Raw genomic sequence first — 21,313 nt, forward strand, 5'->3', positions numbered from 1 at the left:
GTTGTTCATTCATCACTACCTACACTGACACATGTTATCTTAGTTTATATTTTAGATAGTGTAAAGATTGTTCTCGTTCTCTGTTGTTCATCCATCACTATCTACACTGACACATGTTATTATAGTTTATATTTTAGATAGTGTAAAGACTATTCTCGTTCTCTGTTGTTCATTCATCACTACCTACACTGACACACGTTATCTTAGTTTATATTTTAGTTAGGGTAGAGACTGATTTCATTCTCTGTTGTTCATTCATCACTACCTACACAGACACATGTTATCTTAGTTTATATTTTAGATAGTGCAAAGATTGTTCTCGTTCTCTGTTGTTCATTCATCACTACCTACACTGACACACGTTATCTTAGTTTATATTTTAGTTAGGGTAGAGACTGATTTCATTCTCTGTTGTTCATTCATCACTACCTACACAGACACATGTTATCCTAGTTTATATTTTAGATAGTGCAAAGACTTTTCTCGTTCTCTGTTGTTCATTCATCACTACCTACACTGACACACGTTATCTTAGTTTGTATTTTAGATAGTGCAAAGACTGTTCTCGTTCTCTGTTGCTTGTTCGTCATCGCCTACACTGACACACGTTATCATCTTAGTTTATATTTTATGTAGTATATAGACTGTTCTCGTTCTCTGTTGTTCATTCATCTTTACCTACACACGTACACACTTTATCGTAGTTTATATTTAGATTGTGTAAAGACTGTTCTTGTTCTCTGTTGTTCGTAAATATTTTAGATAGTACAAAGACTGTTCTCATTCTCTGTTGTTCATTAATCATCACTTAAATTTACACGCTTTGTCTAAGCCTTATATTCAGTTGTGTTGAATTAAGAACATAGGAATACCAAACTGACGCAGATTTCAAACGGTTAATTTTTTTAGTTATAAGTTTATTTACATCCTGAATCGCTGCAGACGTTTCTCATTTTCATATTTTTTACAGCTTGCTATATCTACGATGGGAGCTATATTAAAATTGCAAAAACGAACACATTCAAAGCTATTGATTGACCCATATGACGAAGGTATCAATTTTTCTACGTCTTATATCTTCTTCATGCTTGACTTCTATCAATTGGCTTCCCAAGAACCATGAACAGAATGGTTGTTTGACGTAGTGAAATTCAAGTTTTTTTCAATGTGTATTCGATTTTTGCTCGTAATCGTCATGTTTCATACTACAAACTCCAGGAGCCGGTTGCACGAAGCCTGGATAGCGTTATCCTTTGGATAGCAAGTCTTTTAAGCTTTTATAAAATCTTTTAAAAAGCAAAATATATAAGATTCGAACTGAGCAATCACTGTAATAAAATATTGTTTCGAAGATTACGAGATTTCTTTGTCGTAAGAAAAATATAAACACCTTTTTTACAAGTTTGAAGATTTTTGCTATCCAATGGATAACGTGAATATATTATGTCAGAAACGACTTATTTTTTCCATTTTATTCCTTGAATGAAATGCAAAGTTGATGGAATCCACTTTCTTTAGCTGGTCTGACGACACCGAAAGTAATTACGATTCAAGCCGGTGACCGACCTGACAACTATTGGTAAGCGGGGATTGTGTTGGATTTTGATGTACATATATGGAATGTGTTTTATTGCTCGATAAAAGAGTATACATTTCCCGCGTTTTTGTTTTATCAGGTTGCATTACGTGAGAGATAAACTACCAAAGACTGAAGAGGATTGGAATGAATGTCATTTTATAGATAAAACAAATGTTGGATACTATACTTGGCCAAAGTAAGTTATTCTTTCCCAACTGAAAAATTTTCACTTTAATTTTGCCAGTTGTTTCCTTTTGGCGATTAGCTGTCCGGTATCGTAGTTCTGTGTGTGTATTTTTCTCGACAGTTGGCAGTTCCAGAGGGACTTGAGAAGCTTTTTTGAAGGCTATTGAAGGAGTTCTTCGGTGATCATTTGATCACTTAAAGTGGTTACACTATAATGATGAAAATACTTAATAGCTATTAGTTATTTGTTTGTAAATGTAGATCGTCCAGGTTGGTATAGTCCTGAGAAGGACTGTTTTTGTTGTTCTTGACTGACGTTTCGACAACCTTAGCGGTAGTCATCTTTACAGTCAAAAAATGGCTCTAGTTATTAGCTATTAGTTATTTTTATTACGTTTTCTTTGACTGCATCATGACAAGGTTTTTATCGATTTAAAAGTTGGTGACGCTTACAAAAATATATCGTGAATATAAACATTTAAGAAAGAAGCTAAATTTGTGTGTGTCCTTCCTATAAGGGTACACCCACACTCCTAAAGTTATGGATGTCCGGACACCCATACACACGCGGCTTCCCAAGCTCCTGGACACTTCAGTTTCAAAGTATACCCAAAACTCCAAAACTATATATGTATATGTGGGTCAACGTTTTTGCATACAGCTTGCCCAAGTAACTAGATGTTTCAAAGTTCTATAAGACACCGCACATTATTTTTTTCATTATTTTCTTATAGAAAGCTGTATACTTATGCTCCGTATTCTCAACAACCGTGTCTTGATCGGAAAAGAGAGGACCTGAGCGAGGTAATCGAAAACTGTTTGTTCCCTTGACTTACTGTTTTAGTACTGTTGTATTACTGTTGTATTGCTGTTGTATTGCTGTTGTATTACTGTTTTATTACTGTTTTATTGCTGTTGTCTTACTGTTGTATTGCTTGCACAAATAAGATTTCTGCTGAAGAAAGATTCCATTTGACTTTTGTGTGCTTGCATTGCCTTGAATGTGTTGTACGAGAGGGACAAAGAAACGTGTTTCCCACTAGGCCGAAAGAGAGATTTTGATGCTTTTTCTAATCCGGAGTTCGTGGAAAAGTTCGTCTCGTATTTATCTTTGGAAGATCGGAAAGGAAAAGACAAATTTAATCTCAATAGATTTGTTCTATTCAAGGTTCGTATATCTTAAGCACAAGCTAATTTATATTCAACGAGAAATGGTCAACATCATGTATAAAATTTCTGCGCGCCCTGCATTGCGGTTGACGAGGATTCCTAGTTTAATTGCCTTGACTGTTAACTTATTAACTACCATAGCATAGCTCGTTCTAAAAGGAAGTGTTGAAACAGTATTGCGTCTGAATTAATCGAGTGAAATAAAATTCGTATCTTTTGTACGATTTCCTTGAGACAAAATGATTGTCGACTTCATAGTAAGGGAACCGCCATGTGTTTCATGAAGTATTTTATGCGGAAATGTTGTTTTTTTCTTTTCAGGGTTTGTTTCGTAATTTTGGTGACACGTTTTTGAAACAGTTTGAACAACATCTAGAAAAATTATCTGGTGATATGAACGTAAGAGTTTCAACGATTGTCAATACATGTTTTCATCTATTTTGTTCTTCATACCTTTTCGTTTTCATAATGCCTTTATCTAATACGGATGCATGAGAAATCGCCCCGGAATTGACAGTTTTTTAAATCACTTCAGGAGGGTCGCTTCGTCATTTAAGCATAATCCCTAACAACGTGGAACGTTGAACACTGATTGATTTTTCTTGTTGCATTTGATGAGAATCACATGATTACAGTTATACCGGAAGATGGCGTTGTTTATAAAATTTTCTCCCTAGGAGAGTAGCCAACGTTGTGCGGCTGAAATAACCGCTGGTCTTATACGAGGCAGCAAGCACTGGACATATCCAAAGGTAGTCAAATCATTAGCCGGTTGTGTCATATATATCATTTTTACAACCATTGTGTCGTACATTGTATCCCAACAACCATTCTGTTATCAATGTATCCCATCAACCATTGTGTCTTACATTGTATCTCAACAACCATTCTGTTATCAATGTATCCCATCAACCATTGTGTCTTACATTGTATCTCAACAACCATTCTGTTATCAATGTATCCCATCAACCATTGTGTCGTACATTGTATCTCAACAACCATTCTGTTATCAATGTATCCCATCAACCATTGTGTCGTACATTGTATCTCAACAACCATTCTGTTATCAATGCATCCCATCAACCATTGTGTCGTACATTGTATCTCAACAACCATTCTGTTATCAATGTATCCATCAACCATTGTGTCTTACATTGTATCTCAACAACCATTCTGTTATCAATGTATCCATCAACCATTGTGTCTTACATTGTATCTCAACAACCATTCTGTTATCAATGTATCCATCAACCATTGTGTCTTACATTGTATCTCAACAACCATTCTGTTATCAATGTATCCCATCAACCATTGTGTCTTACATTGTATCTCAACAACCATTCTGTTATCAATGCATCCCATCAACCATTGTGTCTTACATTGTATCTCAACAACCATTCTGTTATCACTGTATCCCATCAACCATTGTGTCACATTGTATCTCAACTACCATTCTGTTATCAATGTATCCATCAACCATTGTGTCGCATTTGTATCTCAACAACCATTCTGTTATCACTGTATCCATCAACCATTGTGTCTTACATTGTATCTCAACAACCATTCTGTTATCAATGTATCCATCAACCATTGTGTCGTACATTGTATCTCAACAACCATTCTGTTATCAATGTATCCCATCAACCATTGTGTCTTACATTGTATCTCAACAACCATTCTGTTATCAATGTATCCCATCAACCATTGTGTCGTACATTGTATCTCAACAACCATTCTGTTATCAATGTATCCCATCAACCATTGTGTCGTACATTGTATCTCAACAACCATTCTGTTATCACTGTATCCCATCAACCATTGTGTCGTACATTGTATCTCAACAACCATTCTGTTATCAATGTATACCATCAACCATTGTGTCGTACATTGTATCTCAACAACCATTCTGTTTTCACTGTATCCCATCAACCACACTGTTATCACTCTCATCTTTTTCTTACTTCTCAATTAATCTTCATATAGCTTGAATCGCTGTGGAATTTCATTATTCCTGTCATTAAGAAAGCTTTGGATAGCATCACCGTGGAAACATTACGAGACTGGGGGACCAGTTTAGCGACGGCAGCTGTAAGCTAACGTTTGCATGCCAACACTCAACAGTTATCTATATATATTTATAATTGTGACGTTTCCTTCAGGAAAGTAGAGATCCCAGACGTATACATCGTCTTCTTGATTTATTAATGGACGATCCTCTTAATGGTAGAGGCGGAGCATTTGCTGATAGCAGGTAGGTCAAGGTGTAAACAATCTCATCTGACGTTTGTCTTTTTTGATTTTCTTCCCTCGACTTGAAAATCTATTGACTCTTTAACACTGAATGGATCCTCAAACCCTCCCCGCGTGATCCTCGTAGTTATTGAGTTACCACTTTGACGTAACTTTTTAGTCGTTTGTACGTACTGCAAGGAGCGCTGGCTCAGCAGGAATGGCGAGTGGCAGAATTACTTCATGATCTACTGAAGTACATCGAGCCAAAACTTGGACATGCTTATAAAGACGTTAGAGACAGACTTGGAAGGTAAAACGAAGAACGTTTACGAGCAGAGATCTTTATTCCCGCTGTTTTAGCTTTTGTCCTTCATATTTTTCAGCGTCACTTGTAACATCCTGATGTGTGACGTAAAGTTGGCACGTGGTACACCATCACGTTCCCCTCACGTGGTCGACTTCATCAAGGCCGCTATGTCTCAACTTCCGAACCTTAAGGATGTTAACCTGTTACAAAATGAAGGTCACGTGACATCAGATGTTGTCATGACACCTAAGGAAAAAGTCGACGACGAAGAATGTGATGATTTGACGGCGGACATTGAAATGGTTTCAATGGAGGATTCTGAGGAGGGAGGAGAAAAACGAAAGTCCGCCATTAAATTGAGCAAAACTGGTAAGCCTAGCGCACAAGCAGTGATGGCACTTTGCTATGTTGTGCTCATCGTTTGTGAACATTTTTTCAATAGTCTTGAACTGGCTGTGGTCGAATTCGATGCGAAGTTTGGATTCTTGTCCAAGCGAGTTGTTTGAACTGCTTCCTCTGGTAAGGCGTCGTGAGTACACCGTCGCCATAGTGAACGTTTCAGTTCAGTAAAGAGATGCTCTTGTTTATGTGATAGAAACGCTGTAAAGAATTTTATCTTAGATTGTTCCACTGGAGTCACAAGAGGATGATCAGGAGTTACAGGATCTTTGTTCCAATGTAATTGTCACGCTGTCTTCTATTGATTGTTGATGATAATTTTCATTTAAGTTTACATCATCGTTTTTCTTCACCAGGTTTTGTCGAATCTTTCGTATTGTCTCCTTTCGCCCGAAGCTCTTTCTAAAGCTGTCAGCACCATCACTAAGGTATGATCTTAACCAGCGCTGTTAAAACATCAGGGGCCGGTTGCACGAAAGCCCGGATAGCGTTATCTACTGGATAGCAAAAATCTTCAAACTTGTAAAAAAGGTGTTTATGTTGTTCTTACGACAAAGAAATTTCGTAGTGTTCGAAACAATATTTTCTTTCAGTGATTATTCAGTTCGAACCTTAGACTTCTTGCTTTTTAAAAGGTTTTATAAAAGCTTAAAAAAAGTTGCTATCCAATAGATTACGCTATCCAAGCTTCGTGCAACCTGCCCCAGTTTTTTTAGCATTTTTATGGTTAAAAATCTGCTATGAAGAAAGGATCTTTAAATAAAGGCTAGAAAATTATGAAGACGCATTGTTTTTGGTCACTGTCGTATACATGTTTAGCATATCTATTTTTGATGTGAAGCGATGATAACGAATTTTTGTAGTGATGAAATGAAAATCAGTTGATTCAATTATTAGTTGTGAGTACGAAGGAACACTTTTGTAAATTTGATCCTTCGTTGTTAACTTTTGTAAGAAAATGTGAAGTGATGAACGATCGATTTTCGTCAACCTTATCTTGTATAAGATATAAGATTTTATTTTGTCGCGAATTAAATTTATTGTTCGACATTTATATATGTACAATTGTACTTTTTTTTAAGTCTGATTATATGCGTATTCTGAACGTATTGTGAGTGAAAATTTATATTTGGCAAATGCTTTTTTCTCTACAAGCTGGTGTGCTCGGCGGGCAACGTTTACAAATTTTAAAATGATACATATTTTATATAGATTGCCGAAAGTCCATCTTGGCATTCTAGGAAGACGATTCTCACATTTCTTCAGGTAACTTTGTACATTCTTTTCCTTCAAACTTTGAAATGTTTTCTTTCAGTTAACTTACAGTCTTTTCCTCCAACCTTTAAACAGTTGTTCTTCAGTGAACGTACAGTCTCTTCCTCCAACCTTTGAAATTTTTTCTTTCATTTAACTTACATTCTTTTCCTCAAACCTTTAAAATGTTTTCTTTCAGTTAACTTACATTCTTTTCCTCCAACTTTTGAAATGTTTTCTTTCAGTTAACTTACATTCTTTTCCTCAAACCTTTAAAATGTTTTCTTTCAGTTAACTTACATTCTTTTCTTCCACCTTTTGAAATGTTTTCTTTCAGTTAACTTACATTCTTTTCCTCCAACTTTTGAAATGTTTTCTTTCAGTTAACTTACATTCTTTTCCTCAAACCTTTAAAATGTTTTCTTTCAGTTAACTTACATTCTTTTCCTCCAACCTTCAAACCTTTAAAATGTTTTCTTTCAGTTAATTCCTCCAACTTTTGAAATGTTTTCTTTCAGTTAACTTACATTCTTTTCCTCCAACCTTTAAAATGTTTTCTTTCATTTAACTTAACCTTTAAAATGTTTTCTTTCATTTAACTCCAACCTTTAAAATGTTTTTCTTTCAGTTAACTTACATTCTTTTCTCCAACCTTTAAAATGTTTCTTTCATTTAACTCCAACCTTTAAAATGTTTTCTTTCATTTAACTTACATTCTTTTTATCCAACCTTTAAAATGTTTTCTTTCAGTTAACTTACATTCTTTTCCTCCAACCTTTAAAATGTTTTCTTTCATTTAACTTACATTCTTTTTCTCCAACCTTTAAAATGTTTTCTTTCAGTCATTCTTTTCCTCAACCTTTAAAATATTTAACTAACCTTTAAAATGTTTTCTTTCAGTTAACTTACATTCTTTTCCTCCAACCTTTAAAATGTTTTCTTTCAGTTAACTTACATTCTTTTCCATTTTAAAATGTTTTCTTTCAGTTAACTTACATTCTTCCAACCTTTAAATGTTTTCAGTTAACTTACATTCTTTCCTCCAACTTTTGAAATGTTTTTTCAGTTAACTTACATTCTTTTCCTCCAACTTTTGAAATGTTTTCTTTCAGTTAACTTACATTCTTTTCCTCCAACCTTTGAAATGTTTTCTTTCAGTTAACTTACATTCTTTTCCAACCTATGAAATGTTTTCTTTCAGTTAACTTAACCTATGAAATTCAGTTAACTTACACAACCTTTGAAATGTTTTCTTTCATTTAACTTACAGTCTTTTTCTCCAACCTTTGAAATGTTTTCTTTCAGTTAACTTACATTCTTTTCTCCAACCTTTTGAAATGTTTTCTTTCAGTTAACTTACAGTCTTTTTCTCCAACCTTTAAACAGTTGTTCTTCAGTGAACGTACAGTCTCTTCCTCCAACCTTTGAAATGTTTTCTTTCAGTTAACTTTTACAGTCTTTTCCTCCAATCTTTAAACAGTTGTTCTTCAGTTAACTTACAGATACAACAGCATTGATCGTCATTCGTCGTTCATATATTTGACATGTTATGTTTGGTAAGCATTACATGTAATCATCGAATATTTCGTTTTAAAGGGTTTAGTTTGTGGTAACTTCTTCATGGTGATTGACGATTCAAATCACGTGACTTGCATTCGGAACATCGTCTTAAATTTGCTCACGGATCGACAACTCGAGGTTTGCTTCTTACGTATATATCAATTCATGTAATTTTTAACACTTTCCTTTCTCCCTAGGTTTTTATATTTTCTTTTTGGTCGTTATTAGTTTGTATGATTGAAAGCCAGACCGAGGCATTAATGATTTCATGTTTGTAAATGTTGATCGTTCAGGTTTGTGCATGCCTGTGAAGAAATGTTGATGTTAGTGTTAAAATGACCTTACGACATCTTTATCTTGATAAAGTAAATGGTTTGAACCCGGGAGTATCGTTACATGTTTGTAAATGTTGATCGTTCAGGTCTGCGCATGTCTGAGAAGAAATGTTGATGTTAGTGTTAAAATGACCTTACGACATCTTTATCTTAATAAAGTAAATGGTTTAAACCCGGGAGTATCGTTACATGTTTGTAAATGTAGATCGTCCAGGTTTGTGCAGGTCTGTGAAAAATGTTGATGTTAGTGTTAAAATGACCTTACGACATCTTTATCTTAATAAAGTAAATGGTTTAAACCGGGAGTATCGTTACATGTTTGTAAATGTTGATCGTTCAGGTCTGCGCATGTCTGAGAAGAAATGTTGATGTTAGTGTTAAAATGACCTTACGACATCTTTATCTTAATAAAGTAAATGGTTTGAACCCGGGAGTATCGTTACATGTTTGTAAATGTAGATCGTTCAGGTCTGCGCATGTCTGAGAAGAAATGTTGATTTTTGTGTTAAAATGACCTTACGACATCTTTATCTTAAGTTGATAAAGTTGCACGAACAAGGACGATCTACATCTACAAACATTAGACGTTTCTCCCGGTTTCAAACCATTCGCTTAATACGAATTTGTTTTCGATAAATTTATTAAACATCGTGATGACTCTTCAGCGAAATTCTGGTTTTGTTCGAGCGTGTACACTGTATGGTACGATTTCTAAAGTATTGAATGAAGTGCAACCATAAGAAATGTCTTTTTACAATGTGTTATTCGTGTGACGATGTGTTATTTATGTGACAATGTGTTATTTATGTGACGATGTGTTATTTATGTGACAATGTGTTATTTATGTGACAATGTGTTATTTATGTGACGATGTGTTATTTATGTGACGATGTGTTATTTATGTGACAATGTGTTATTTATGTGACGATGTGTTATTTATGTGACAATGTGTTATTTATGTGACAACGTGTTATTTATGTGACAATGTGTTATTTATGTGACATTGTGTTATTTATGTGACATTGTGTTATTTATGTGACAATGTGTTATTTATTTAGGTACGTGAAAGCGCCAGTCAAACTTTGAGCGGATTGATTCATTACGGATTTTTTCGAGTTGATAAAGATTTACAGGTATGTTTTTGTTCAATATGACTTGAAACATGAGCATTGTCTATTATAAAATTTCAACAATAAAACCCGTGTGCTGATTGGCGATAGTTACTTTATCTTGACCCGTAATACCTTCCTACGCAATCTTACTCATACTTAACTATACTTAGACCACCTTAGCTATACTTATACTACCTTAGCTATACTTACACCACCTTAGCTATACTTACACTACCTACATTAGTACTTACACTATCTTAGCTATACTTACATATTAGCTATACTTAGATCACCTTAGCTATACTTTACTACCTTAGCTATACTTAAACCAGCTATTTATCACCTTAGCTATACTTACACTACCTTATACTTTCACTTTGATACTTACATTACTATTCACTTTTATTTACATTGCTATGAAACATTAGCATACTTATATTTATATTTACACTTTATGATCTTAATACTGCTGCTTAGCCATATTTACCTTAGATACACATCACCTTCTATACTTACACTTTAGCTTTACTTAGCTATACTTACACCACCTTAGCTATACTTACACTACCTTAGCTATACACTCTATACCACTACTTAGCTATACTTACACCACCTTAGCTATACTTACACTACCTTAGCTATACTTACACCACCTTAGCTATACTTACACCACCTTAGCTATACTTACACTACCTTAGCTATACTTACACTACCTTAGCTATATTATACTTACACTACCTTAGCTATACACCTTTAGCTATACTTACACCTTAGCTATACTTACACCACCTTAGCTATACTTTCACTATCTTAGCAATACTTACACCACCTTAGCTATACACTTTAGCAATACTTACATACCTTAGCTATACTTACACCACCTTAGCTATACTTAGCATACTTACACCACCTTAGCTATACTTACACCACTTAGCAATACACTACCTTAGCTATACTTAGCTATACTTACACAGCTATACTCACTTACACCTTTAGCTACTTACCACACCTTAGCTATACTTACACTACCTTATACACCACCTTAGCATACTTACACTACCTTAGCTACTTACACCACCTTAGCTACTTACACCACCTTAGATATTAGCTATATACTTAGATAACACCACCTTAGCCATACTTACACACCTTAGCTATACTTACACCACCTTAGCTATACTTACACTACCTTAGCTATACTTACACCACCTTAGCTATACTTTCACTGCCTACACCACCTTAGCTATACTTACACCACCTTAGCAATACTTACACTACCTTAGCTATACTTACACCACCTTAGCTATACTTACACTACCTTAGCTATACTTACACCACCTTAGCTATACTTACACCACCTTAGCTATACTTAAACTACCTTAGCTATACTTACACCTCCTTAGCTATACTTAAACTACCTTAGCTATACCTAGACCACCTTAGTTATACTTAGAGCACTTTAGCTATACTTAGGTCTCGCGTAGGAAGGTATTACGTGTGTTTCTTTAAAACTACATAATGATGCACTTCTGAAAGGGTTAGATAAAGTATCTACCGATTGGTCTAAAGCTGAGTTTGCAATTGTTTGGGGTTTTTGTTGTTTTTTATAAAATGCATGTTCCGATAGATCTATAGCTGAGTTTAAAAGAAATAAAGATGTTTTTCGTGTTTGCACTGGCTTATGTAAACCTCAGAGACATTTTGTAAGAACTCTCGATCTTCGATCTTGGGCTTGCACTGTTCTTCTCTCGAGCTCTCCCAAATACAGTGAACATCTTTTATTTCTTATATCGTCATGTATTATTTGTGCAATATGTTCGTTCCATCTTTAGAAAAAATTTGCCGAACTGGCGGCCACGAAACTGCCGAAGAAAGAAAGCGAAACATAGAGATTAGCCAAGCGGGTGAGATTGTCATCTTTTTTCAATTGCTTTTGGTCATGTTTCTTGTGTACTGAGGAATGTTGATATGCTGTTGAGTTGGGCACGACGTAAATGTCATGTCAATCGAAAATTCAATACGCTTATTACTCATATTGTAGATACGTCATCAGTAGATACGTCATCAGTAGATACGTCATCAGTAGATATGTCATCACCGTATGTTCTACGACATGCAGGCGTTCTTGGTCTCTAGTTGTGTGAAAGCCTTCCCTTACGACGTTCCAGATTGGATGCCACAAATGTTGGTGGAGATAGGGAAACATTTACATGATCCTAATCCTATCCAGGTATGTTGATAATCCTAATCCTAACCAATTTTTCTTTTGTATCTATAATTCATTTTTGGTTGGCTTCGACAGTGTTATAACGTTTTTGGTATGGTATGACATGTTTTCACCGCGCTGAAGTATTTTTGACGTGAGTGATATATTTGTGGACATTCATAAAACATTCCAGTATACACTATACTTCTTGTTCACTATTGTCAGTGAAAATTCCCCCAGAAACGTTTGTCTCAAAGTGTCATAAACTTACTTGCAATATGTACGATTTCTTGACGTTATGATTTGCAAATTAGTGTTAAATCGACTAATCGAGTTTTGGAAGACTGTAGAAAATTTGCGAACAGTCACAAACATTTGTGTTGTATGCAACTATTGTCTGATTATTGTCAGGATTCAAGGGACATAAAACAATTGATTTCGAAGGAACTTAATACCGCAGAACATTTATCATTAATAATTATCGACTTAACCACGCGACTACTTTGAAGCAGAAAACTAAAGTAAAGAGCGAATTCTGAATATACATGACATCTTTAGATTGCAAAATATGAATCAATACAAGACGCAATACAGGACTGTTTAAGCGTTGTCTGAATCTGTCATAGGCAACTGTTGTTGCAGTCAACTGTTGTCCGAGTCTGTTACAGGAGACTGTGTCCGAGTCTGTTAGAAGAAACGACTTTGTTGGAGTCTGAAGACTGAAGTTCTTCCCGACTTTGGCTTTGATTTAGACTTCTAAAAAGCAATTGTAAAAGAAGAAGTATTGTTTTACTTTGTTGCAGGCAACTGTAAAGAAAGTATTGTCTGACTTTCGACGAACTCATCACGATAATTGGACGGCACACAAACAACAATTCAGCGAGGAACAACTTTTGATATTTACAGATTTACTGGTGTCGCCATGTTATTATGCTTGAAGCTTTCGTGAAGGTTGAATAAGAACGACAACTACGGCGATATCATAGATGAAGGTAAATGGAGCTTTATGGCTCATGGTAAAACGACCAAAATCGTTGCTTGCATTTCAAACCTCAAGAAGGAGGGAATATTTTTTACATAATGGAAAAATCACACTGCACATGAAAGTGATGAACTTGCAATGTTGTACAATGGTACACAGCCAAAGACAAATTATTTTCAGGTAAAATGGTCTCTCTGCACATAGCTAAGTGCGTTCATGTGTCAAAAGAACGTATTTTATGTATAAAAAGGAAATGAACTGGCAATTTTCACAATTTTTTGACATAAAAAAAAATGCACGCAAAGTAAAAAATGAACACTTTTTTAAGTCTTCTGCACCCACATTTCATTTAGATTTCTGAAATCCAATAAAGTGATTGGCATTTGCAAACAAAAGCTAATTAAATATCGAGTCTGACACAAATAAATGTAATTGAAGTTTTTATGTTCAATGTGGCATAGAATTCTGAAAGCTGGTTTTCAAAATCATATTTTGGGATTTCGTGAGTTGTAATCTGATATCCAAAAGCTGGGATACACAGTTGAGATGATGGATTGGGGAAACCAAACAGCAGGAGACATTAATCTTAAGCAGAGATGTATATTGTGTGAATTTCTAATTCACAAAATCTAATCCATGATCCTCTAGCTGGAATCTTGAATGAAACATTTTGATCCAAAATCCATGAAAAGGAATCCAGGTTCCACATACTAAGATCTGGAATCCGGGAGCTGATATTCGGTTATCAGGAATTAAATCTTATTTTGCATTAAATGTTTATGGTGACGAGGAAATTGTCAGCTTAGAAAGGTTTTAGTGAATTTGATGAGGCAGTGTATGTTGTGGAAATAATTTAATTCTTGAATTATGTAGTTTGTTCAGGTGTGGCATTACAAATAAGCAAATGGGAGTGATACAATATAGCAATGGCATTACTTTGCTTATTTCAACAAAAATATATTCTATATTTTTGTAAGTCACAACTATATATATTCACAATATCATTTACAAAATGCTCTTTTCTACAAGTTCAGACTTTTCTTCACAAGATTTCTTGCAATATTATTAAATTCTTCACGGTTTTCACGCCATACTTTCTAAATGAAAACAAATATTTACAAGTTGAGATGAAAAAACAATACATAACATAAAAGACATGCATTTCTATAATGGTTTGAGTGACATAAATTTTAATACCGAAGCATCAACGTTTGCCCCACTTTCATCATTTGGCTCTATATGAGTTTTAAAAGAACAATGGAGTAAGATAAAATGTTTATTTATTTGTAAGTTTTCCAACAAAACTTTATCCTTGAGAAAAATCCTGCAAAGAATCCTAAGAAGACCATATCCAAGATAAAGTTTAATTGTTGGATGTTACGGATGAGAAATTTTACTGGGTTTAGAACATAGAAAAGCAAAATAGCAAAATTAAATAAAATGTTCGATCATCAATACTCAACAAGCAATAGTTCAGATTTTACATCCAAAACTTAGTTCCTTGAAACTTCAGTTTCCAATGAAAGCAGGAAGGGGGAATTTTTCTTTGAAGCAATTTTTCACCTGCTAACATGCTCACAACAGATAATAGAATCTTCTCCACGGATTGTACAGGACTCCATCTTTCTGCACTTGTTTCGTAACCCATAGGATCATCACCAGGTGCATGAAGTATGGAGATGCAGACTCTGCCATCAGGGTAAACTATGAAAGCAAGTATTTCATTCTTCAGACCTTTAGAGAGTTTTATCTCCGTATTCCAAAAGCTGCTCGCACTCATTGAGTTCAACATGAAAACCACACTCTGCCTACTTCCTGGTAAAGTCGTTTCTTCATCTATGGCAAGATTGTCTCATAGATATTTCATATCAAGGAATCAGTTGAGTGAAATTTCAGTCTTTTGATAATGTAGTGATTTTGAACCCCCTATCACAGAGTGTGAATAAGCTTTGAATAAGCATTTACATTGCCAGAACTTTTAACAAAAATGACTTACCATTTGGATGAAACATGTCTGATGTAAACTTCATTTTAGGTGGACTAAGTGGATAGTCGGTTGGAAAGGTCATTTTTGCTGTAAATACTCCATCTTCAAAGGGTGTTCCTACAGGTCCCCTGCAGAGAAATTCACGAAAGGAGAACAATTTTCGATAAAAGGTACTGTTAATTAGAGGTGAGTTGAGATTTTCAGGACTTACATAATCAAGGCTTCCCATTCGAAGAAATTCTCTTCGCTAACCGGTCCTAAATAGTCGATGGAATTACATAAACTATGTACAAAGTTTCAAATGTGAGAGTGATGACTCGACACATAATTTTTTGCATGTCAATGCTTCATAGAAACTGTACCTGCAATTATGCCTTCCGGTGGATTTAAAGTCAATTCTAAAATAAAAAAAGCATATATAATATCAAGACTCGTCAACATCTGATTTGATCCTATTGACGATGTTCAGCAGCACAATGAGAAAGATTTGCAGTTTACAACAAATATATCGAACGTACGTTTATACTCTGCCATTAGGCGTTTGAGAGCGGCTCCGGCCATGTTCACGCACCTTTCGTTAAAAGATATGAATATCAGATCATGATTTGAAAGCAAAGTTTTTCATTGAATTCTTTCTATTGAAAATCTACTTTCAAAAGTGAAAACGTAAACAACCCTTGTGGCCACCCGCCACCTCTATGATCATTGGTGGATCTTCCTTGTTCATTATTACCCCTTATGGACCCCTATTGCTGCCGAGCAAACAAGCCTGGAGCGAGAAAGCGAGGCAGCTGCCTAATATTTACAGATTGACCTTTTTTTCTCATTCTCGCGAAGCAGTCGGGTTTCGGAATGTTTTGAAAATAAACATTCAAAATAATTCAGGATTGTTTTTGACTGGTTACAGTAAGATCCTTTCACAATTTTGTTTCATGTTGTGACCAGGGATATACCGGCGGAAAGCAAATTCTTAATATAAATATCAAAGCCCAGCAAAGTGCTTTTAAAAGAGCCATTTAATACAAAAATAACATATAAAAAGAAATATTTATTTAGAAGCATAACGTTTCGTCTTGACTCTCAAGACATCATCGGACAGTATTAAATTACAAGTATAGAGGGATATATAAATAATAACTATTTACATAATATTAAATTACATGGTGGGATGAAAACATAGTAAATATGGGATAAGATGGTATGACGTGGGATAAGTAGAAATCACGAAAGAAACAAAAACAAACAATCATAAAGTATACAGACATGAGGACGGACGAAATTAGATTAAAGCAACTGAAGGACAATGGAGTTTCCTTGGACGTCAAGAGATGGTTTCATTTTGTTGATTAAGAGGCATTTGTGAATAAGAAGCTCTTGCAAGTCTGAGCATGAAGAAAGTATTTTAAAATCCTCGAAGGTGGCGGTGTGTCCTGTGGATTTAAGGTGTGATGGTATGGAGGAATGACTGGGATGTTTAGAAGGTTTACCAGTCAAAGGGGTGATGCCCAAATGCTCTGAAATTCGAGTGTGGAGGTGGCAGGTGGTTTGACCCACGTACGATGCAGAGCATTATCGACACTTGACAGAATAGACAACATTCGATTTCAGAGTTGTGGGCACTTTGTCCTTGAAAGAAAACAGGCTGGAGAGGCGTTTGGTGGATCGAAAGAAGAATCGTATTTCACAGTGTGGGAAAGCGGCACAACAAAGGCGATTTATCTGTGTTTGGATTTGGGATGAGTGTAAACCAGTAAATGGAAGGCCAAAATACAGTATTTTCTTGGATACGGTATGAACAGGTGGCTTGGTTGAAAGACTTTGTCAAGAAACATTTTTACACAGGGATCAAATATGTGACAGGGAAATTAATTGGAAATAAATAATCTGCGTGCTTTTTCGATTTCAGTATGGAAGTTTTCATAAGTGTATCAAATATTAAAAAGGCTATGAACTAAACATAATATTAAACTGCGTTTATATGTTAGTGGGATGAAGCTGTGGAAATTAGTAAAAGACCAGTGAACGTAGGTTTTCTGTATATGGACGTGAAGAACTTTCCATTAGAGCGATGAATAGTGATGTCAAGAAATGGAAGTTTTCCATTGTGTTCCATTTCACTCGTAAACTTAATATCGGGGTGTTTGTGGTTTAAATAGGTAAGAAAAGGTTGTACATCGTCAGCAGTACGAAAAAAGAGAAAACAATCATCAACGTATCTTCTATAAAGCAAGGGTTTAAAGTGAGAGGGGCAATTTTTGAGCCATATTTGTTTCATGTTGTTGATTTTTTACTCGTTCATTTGAAAATGCCATTGATTGAGCTCAAGTCTCTGTTTGTCTCTGTAATTTTCGTTAAAGGAGTGGGTTTAATTATGATTTTTCCACAACTTAACCATGTATGTAGTCTGCGGCAACCATGTGAGGTCTCTCAACTTTGTCTTCATATTCAAGTTATACATGATATGATTTGTACCAGATAATGGTTTCTTATTAAAACGCGTGAAGAAATAAGGTTAATGGAATATCTGTAATTTATTACCATTGGAAATGTTAGGCTCAGAAAAAATCTGTTGTTGAGGTTGCATTTCTCCTCGAGTTCAAGCCCCAACTGCAATTGGTTTTTCCGGAATATATTTTATAATGAAAAAAAATGAGCTTCACAGCATCTGTGATTTCTTACAGCCATCTCTGCCACAATTAACCTATTCATTGTTTTTGTGATCAAGAAAAATGGACCAGGAAACAATCACAGCATGGAACTTAGTCAATTCTGCACAACCTCACAATTTACTCCACCCCACTTAATCAAGATCCAAAGAGCTCCCAAGCTGTAGACCTGCAAATATCTTTTCCTTGCGTCTTCTTTATTAAAATTAGGCGCAAGTTTCTGCAAATTATGACCGTGCGAGGAAATTCAATTACTTTCACAATTACACATGTATTTTAAAACTCATGGTCAATCAATGACAGCGATTTAGTCGGCCAACACTGCAATCAATCATTTTGATTTTGATTTTGGGAGGAAAGTTCCCATTGCTTCCTTTGCTGTTGGTGGAAAATTAAAGTTCTGTCGTTATCTCAATGCCGTAGAAGGCATTTTCCAAACATGTTTTAACTGAAAGCCATAAGTAATAAAGGGTATGATTTCAATGTTGTTGGTTGTTTTATATCTCTTTCCATTAAGAAAAAGGTAAAATATGCCCAAAAACTGTTAGTATTCGTTGTTGAGCTTCTGGCTCAACGGGCTTTGACTGACCTCCAATGCACGAGGTTCTTGGTTCGTCCCTGTGTCGGTGCTGGTATGGGTTGTAGCTTGAGGATTGAGTGCAAGGTTGAGGTTAGGAGAGAGTTAAAGAGCGATCTGTTTGCTCTGAGGTTCTTGACTATTAAAAATATGACTCCCTAACTTCTAGGGAGTCATAGAAAAATTTGATCAAAAGACTTAGTTTTTTTCGGCCAAAAAATTTTGTGGGTATCCCTAATTTTTTTCGATTTTTTTTCTAAGTGTCGCATTCCATTCTCGAAAAATTCAACAAGAGAAATGCCAATTGCGCACTTTGTGCACAACATTACCATCCTCAACTGTTCCGACTTCATCACTCTCACACTTACGGCCTTTGTTCGTTGCAAGTCTAGTGTCTATCACACCATGCCCAACATCAACTGACCCTCGAAGGATTCGAACCTCACACCTCAACCTGTGAAACCTGTCTCACAACCACTCGACCACGCAGATCGACGAAGACATAGCGAAAATTTATTGTATTTAGGATAGTGTGTTTTCAGTAGCTAATAAAACCAGTATAAACATTCTGAAGAACATTTAGTTTCAAGAAATAATTGTTTTTGGTGAAGTTTGTATTAACAGTTTCTAGCTATGGGATCTTTTCTCATTCTGCAGTATCCGAAGCATTTAACGAATTTGGTGGAACATTTCATAACAGCAGTTAGCTTTTGCAACCAATTTTTGTTTATGTACACTTAAATTTAAACTTTCCCAAATAGCAATTGTAATAATTCTGATCGTCTTAAGAATATTTCAAAAAACTTGAAGAATGAAGACAGTAAACTTCTTGCTTGGTGTCGTTTGTAACAAATAACAACTTTTCTAAACGTAAGGAGCATCTTCTTAACGATGTCATCACTTTAGTCAGCTGCTTCGTCGTGATCTAATGCATCATAACGCGTCACAGAGGTTAACTTCTTGCTCGTTTATCCGTATTGTGTAGAAATGGCGTAAATAGTTTACAAATCATACCGAAGTAAAACTGGAGAAGTATACGACAACTTTACTTTCTTTCGACTGCAAAATTTCTTTGTAGACTTTTGATCACTTCTCGATGACAGCTTGTTGCTGTATCTCTATGAATGGTGTTATGTATGTGCATACATATTGTTCCACATGATTGTTCAACATTTATTATTCGTACTTGAACAAATTCCCGGACATATTAAATCTATTCTTAAAAACAATAGGTAGTGTTAGTAAACAAATGAACAATGCTCTCCCTTCATTAAATACTTAAAATGCAAGCGAAAGTGACCATTGTTCCATGGTATTACAAAAATCATCAAGCAATAAAATTTATTCAACCCATCAAATAAAGCAAGCGTTATTTTGTTTGCTTAAAATCAAATAAGCGTTAAGATGTTGTTTACTTCAAGTTTTGCCATTTATTGTTGCCGTTGAGGAAACGTTTTGGAAACGAGTGTCGCTATATGAAGTTGAATATAATTATTCATAGCTAGAAAGGGTGATTATTACAAACAATTACGGCGGAATAAATATAAAGTTACATATGGTCACGTGCGTTTGGTGAACAACGAGCAACGTAAATTCTTTGATCATGTTCACATCATGTTTGTGGTGTAAGCAAACGATCAGATACGAAGGTCAATTATGACATATCTTACCATGGCTTTCCAAATACACAAACTGTGAGTTTGAAGCATTGAGATGTTGGTGACTTAATATTTTGGCACTTTTTATCAGCGTTAAGTCGTGTTGGAAACGATTGTTTATCATGAATTTGAAGATGGTTATTGAAAGTTAGAAATTGTGGAATAGTACGAACACTGCCGGCTTCGTGAAAGTAGCTACAAATGATCCTGTGCGTTTAGTGGACAACGGGCAACATAAATTCATTGATCATTTGTAAATCATGTTTTTTGTGTAAACAGACGATCAGATGCGAAGGTCAATTGTGAGATATCTTACAATGGATTTCTAAATACACTTTTTTGTATATAGAAATTCATGGTAAGAAAAAGTCAAATAAAAAGATATATTTTACTTTCTCATCGTGTTGTTAGTAGAATAAAATAAAATGTAGAGGGTTTCTTTATAATGCAATGTAGACTTATACCATATGTGTATATGTTTTATGTTTCTTACATGAAGTATCCTGGGTTTCTTGTATTGTGACTTGACAAAAAATATGTAAAAAGTTCCAAATTTTGTTATGCATCATCGACCAGCAGCAAAAGTATGGTGGCATCCATCTGTGCCTTCTCCGCTAGACGTCCCGGTTCGAAGCCTGCCCGTTACCTTGAAAGATGCAACGCTTAACCACATCCACAAATATCAGTGTGCAAGTCTTAACGATAGTTGATGATGGTGAATGATAGAGGGTAGTGATGAAGAGAGTAAATGGAAAGATGTGAAGACGAGAGATAATAGTGGCATGTGAAGAAAATCATGTAATTCAAATTTCTTTCCAAATTTTTCTCCATAAATTTTCACGAAAAATTTAGCCAATGCACTTTGAACCTGCAGTCAAGTGCACGGAAGACGAGGGTATTTCTTTTGAGCTAAATGTTTTCGACACAAATGTATTTTGGAACTCCTATATAACCTTTTTCTTTTAATCATTATAAGAAACAGGCTAAATAGCTTATTAAGTATCATGTTTAAAGTTGGAATTTAAAAAATTAACTTAACGCTGTTATATGATGTTCAAACAACGTTTGAAGTGAAAATAAACATGAAATTTTTTGCGCTTTTG

General features: G+C 35.1%; 2 protein-coding genes across 2 annotated transcripts in view; one reads left to right on the forward strand and one right to left on the reverse strand.

Annotated features, from left to right (window-relative positions):
• LOC124453458 (proteasome activator complex subunit 4-like) overlaps window positions 1-13,712 on the forward strand; it is a 30,553-nt gene extending 16,841 nt beyond the window's left edge. Inside the window, 22 exon segments of the mRNA XM_047004273.1 lie at window positions 971-1,052; window positions 1,519-1,579; window positions 1,677-1,775; window positions 2,500-2,563; window positions 2,566-2,569; window positions 2,809-2,933; window positions 3,257-3,334; window positions 3,613-3,687; window positions 4,919-5,023; window positions 5,095-5,186; window positions 5,346-5,477; window positions 5,551-5,843; window positions 5,917-5,993; window positions 6,096-6,152; window positions 6,230-6,301; window positions 7,086-7,139; window positions 8,724-8,825; window positions 10,081-10,155; window positions 11,967-12,021; window positions 12,176-12,266; window positions 12,268-12,364; window positions 13,144-13,712. Of these exon segments, the coding sequence (XP_046860229.1) occupies window positions 971-1,052; window positions 1,519-1,579; window positions 1,677-1,775; window positions 2,500-2,563; window positions 2,566-2,569; window positions 2,809-2,933; window positions 3,257-3,334; window positions 3,613-3,687; window positions 4,919-5,023; window positions 5,095-5,186; window positions 5,346-5,477; window positions 5,551-5,843; window positions 5,917-5,993; window positions 6,096-6,152; window positions 6,230-6,301; window positions 7,086-7,139; window positions 8,724-8,825; window positions 10,081-10,155; window positions 11,967-12,021; window positions 12,176-12,266; window positions 12,268-12,364; window positions 13,144-13,278 (2,025 nt within the window). The 3' untranslated portion in view covers window positions 13,279-13,712.
• A 446-nt stretch (window positions 13,713-14,158) lies between these two features.
• On the reverse strand, window positions 14,159-15,998 carry LOC124452754 (ubiquitin-conjugating enzyme E2 G2-like). The gene is made up of 7 exons (XM_047003360.1): window positions 15,828-15,998; window positions 15,672-15,707; window positions 15,521-15,566; window positions 15,319-15,437; window positions 14,886-15,026; window positions 14,520-14,557; window positions 14,159-14,419 (listed from the first exon to the last, which is right to left on the reverse strand). Exons 1-7 carry the CDS (start codon window positions 15,868-15,870, stop codon window positions 14,345-14,347), a joined length of 498 nt encoding a protein of 165 aa, XP_046859316.1. The 5' UTR covers window positions 15,871-15,998; the 3' UTR covers window positions 14,159-14,344.
• Between the last annotated feature and the right edge of the window lie 5,315 nt (window positions 15,999-21,313).

This window comes from Xenia sp. Carnegie-2017, unplaced genomic scaffold (genome assembly GCF_021976095.1).
Source record: "Xenia sp. Carnegie-2017 unplaced genomic scaffold, XeniaSp_v1 HiC_scaffold_25, whole genome shotgun sequence".
NCBI lineage: Eukaryota > Metazoa > Cnidaria > Anthozoa > Malacalcyonacea > Xeniidae > Xenia > Xenia sp. Carnegie-2017.

What these genes read in the sequence shown, in the direction of transcription:
- LOC124452754 (XM_047003360.1), bottom strand. Translation starts at nt 15,870, where the DNA reads ATGGCCGGAGCCGCTCTCAAACGCCTAATGGCAGAGTATAAAC. An exon ending in TGTTGTGAGCATGTTAGCAG is followed by an intron (nt 14,558 to 14,885) that starts GTGAAAAATTGC and finishes AAACTCATATAG; the next exon opens with AGCCAAATGATGAAAGTGGG. An exon ending in GGGCAAACGTTGATGCTTCG is followed by an intron (nt 14,420 to 14,519) that starts GTATTAAAATTT and finishes GTTTTCATTTAG; the next exon opens with AAAGTATGGCGTGAAAACCG.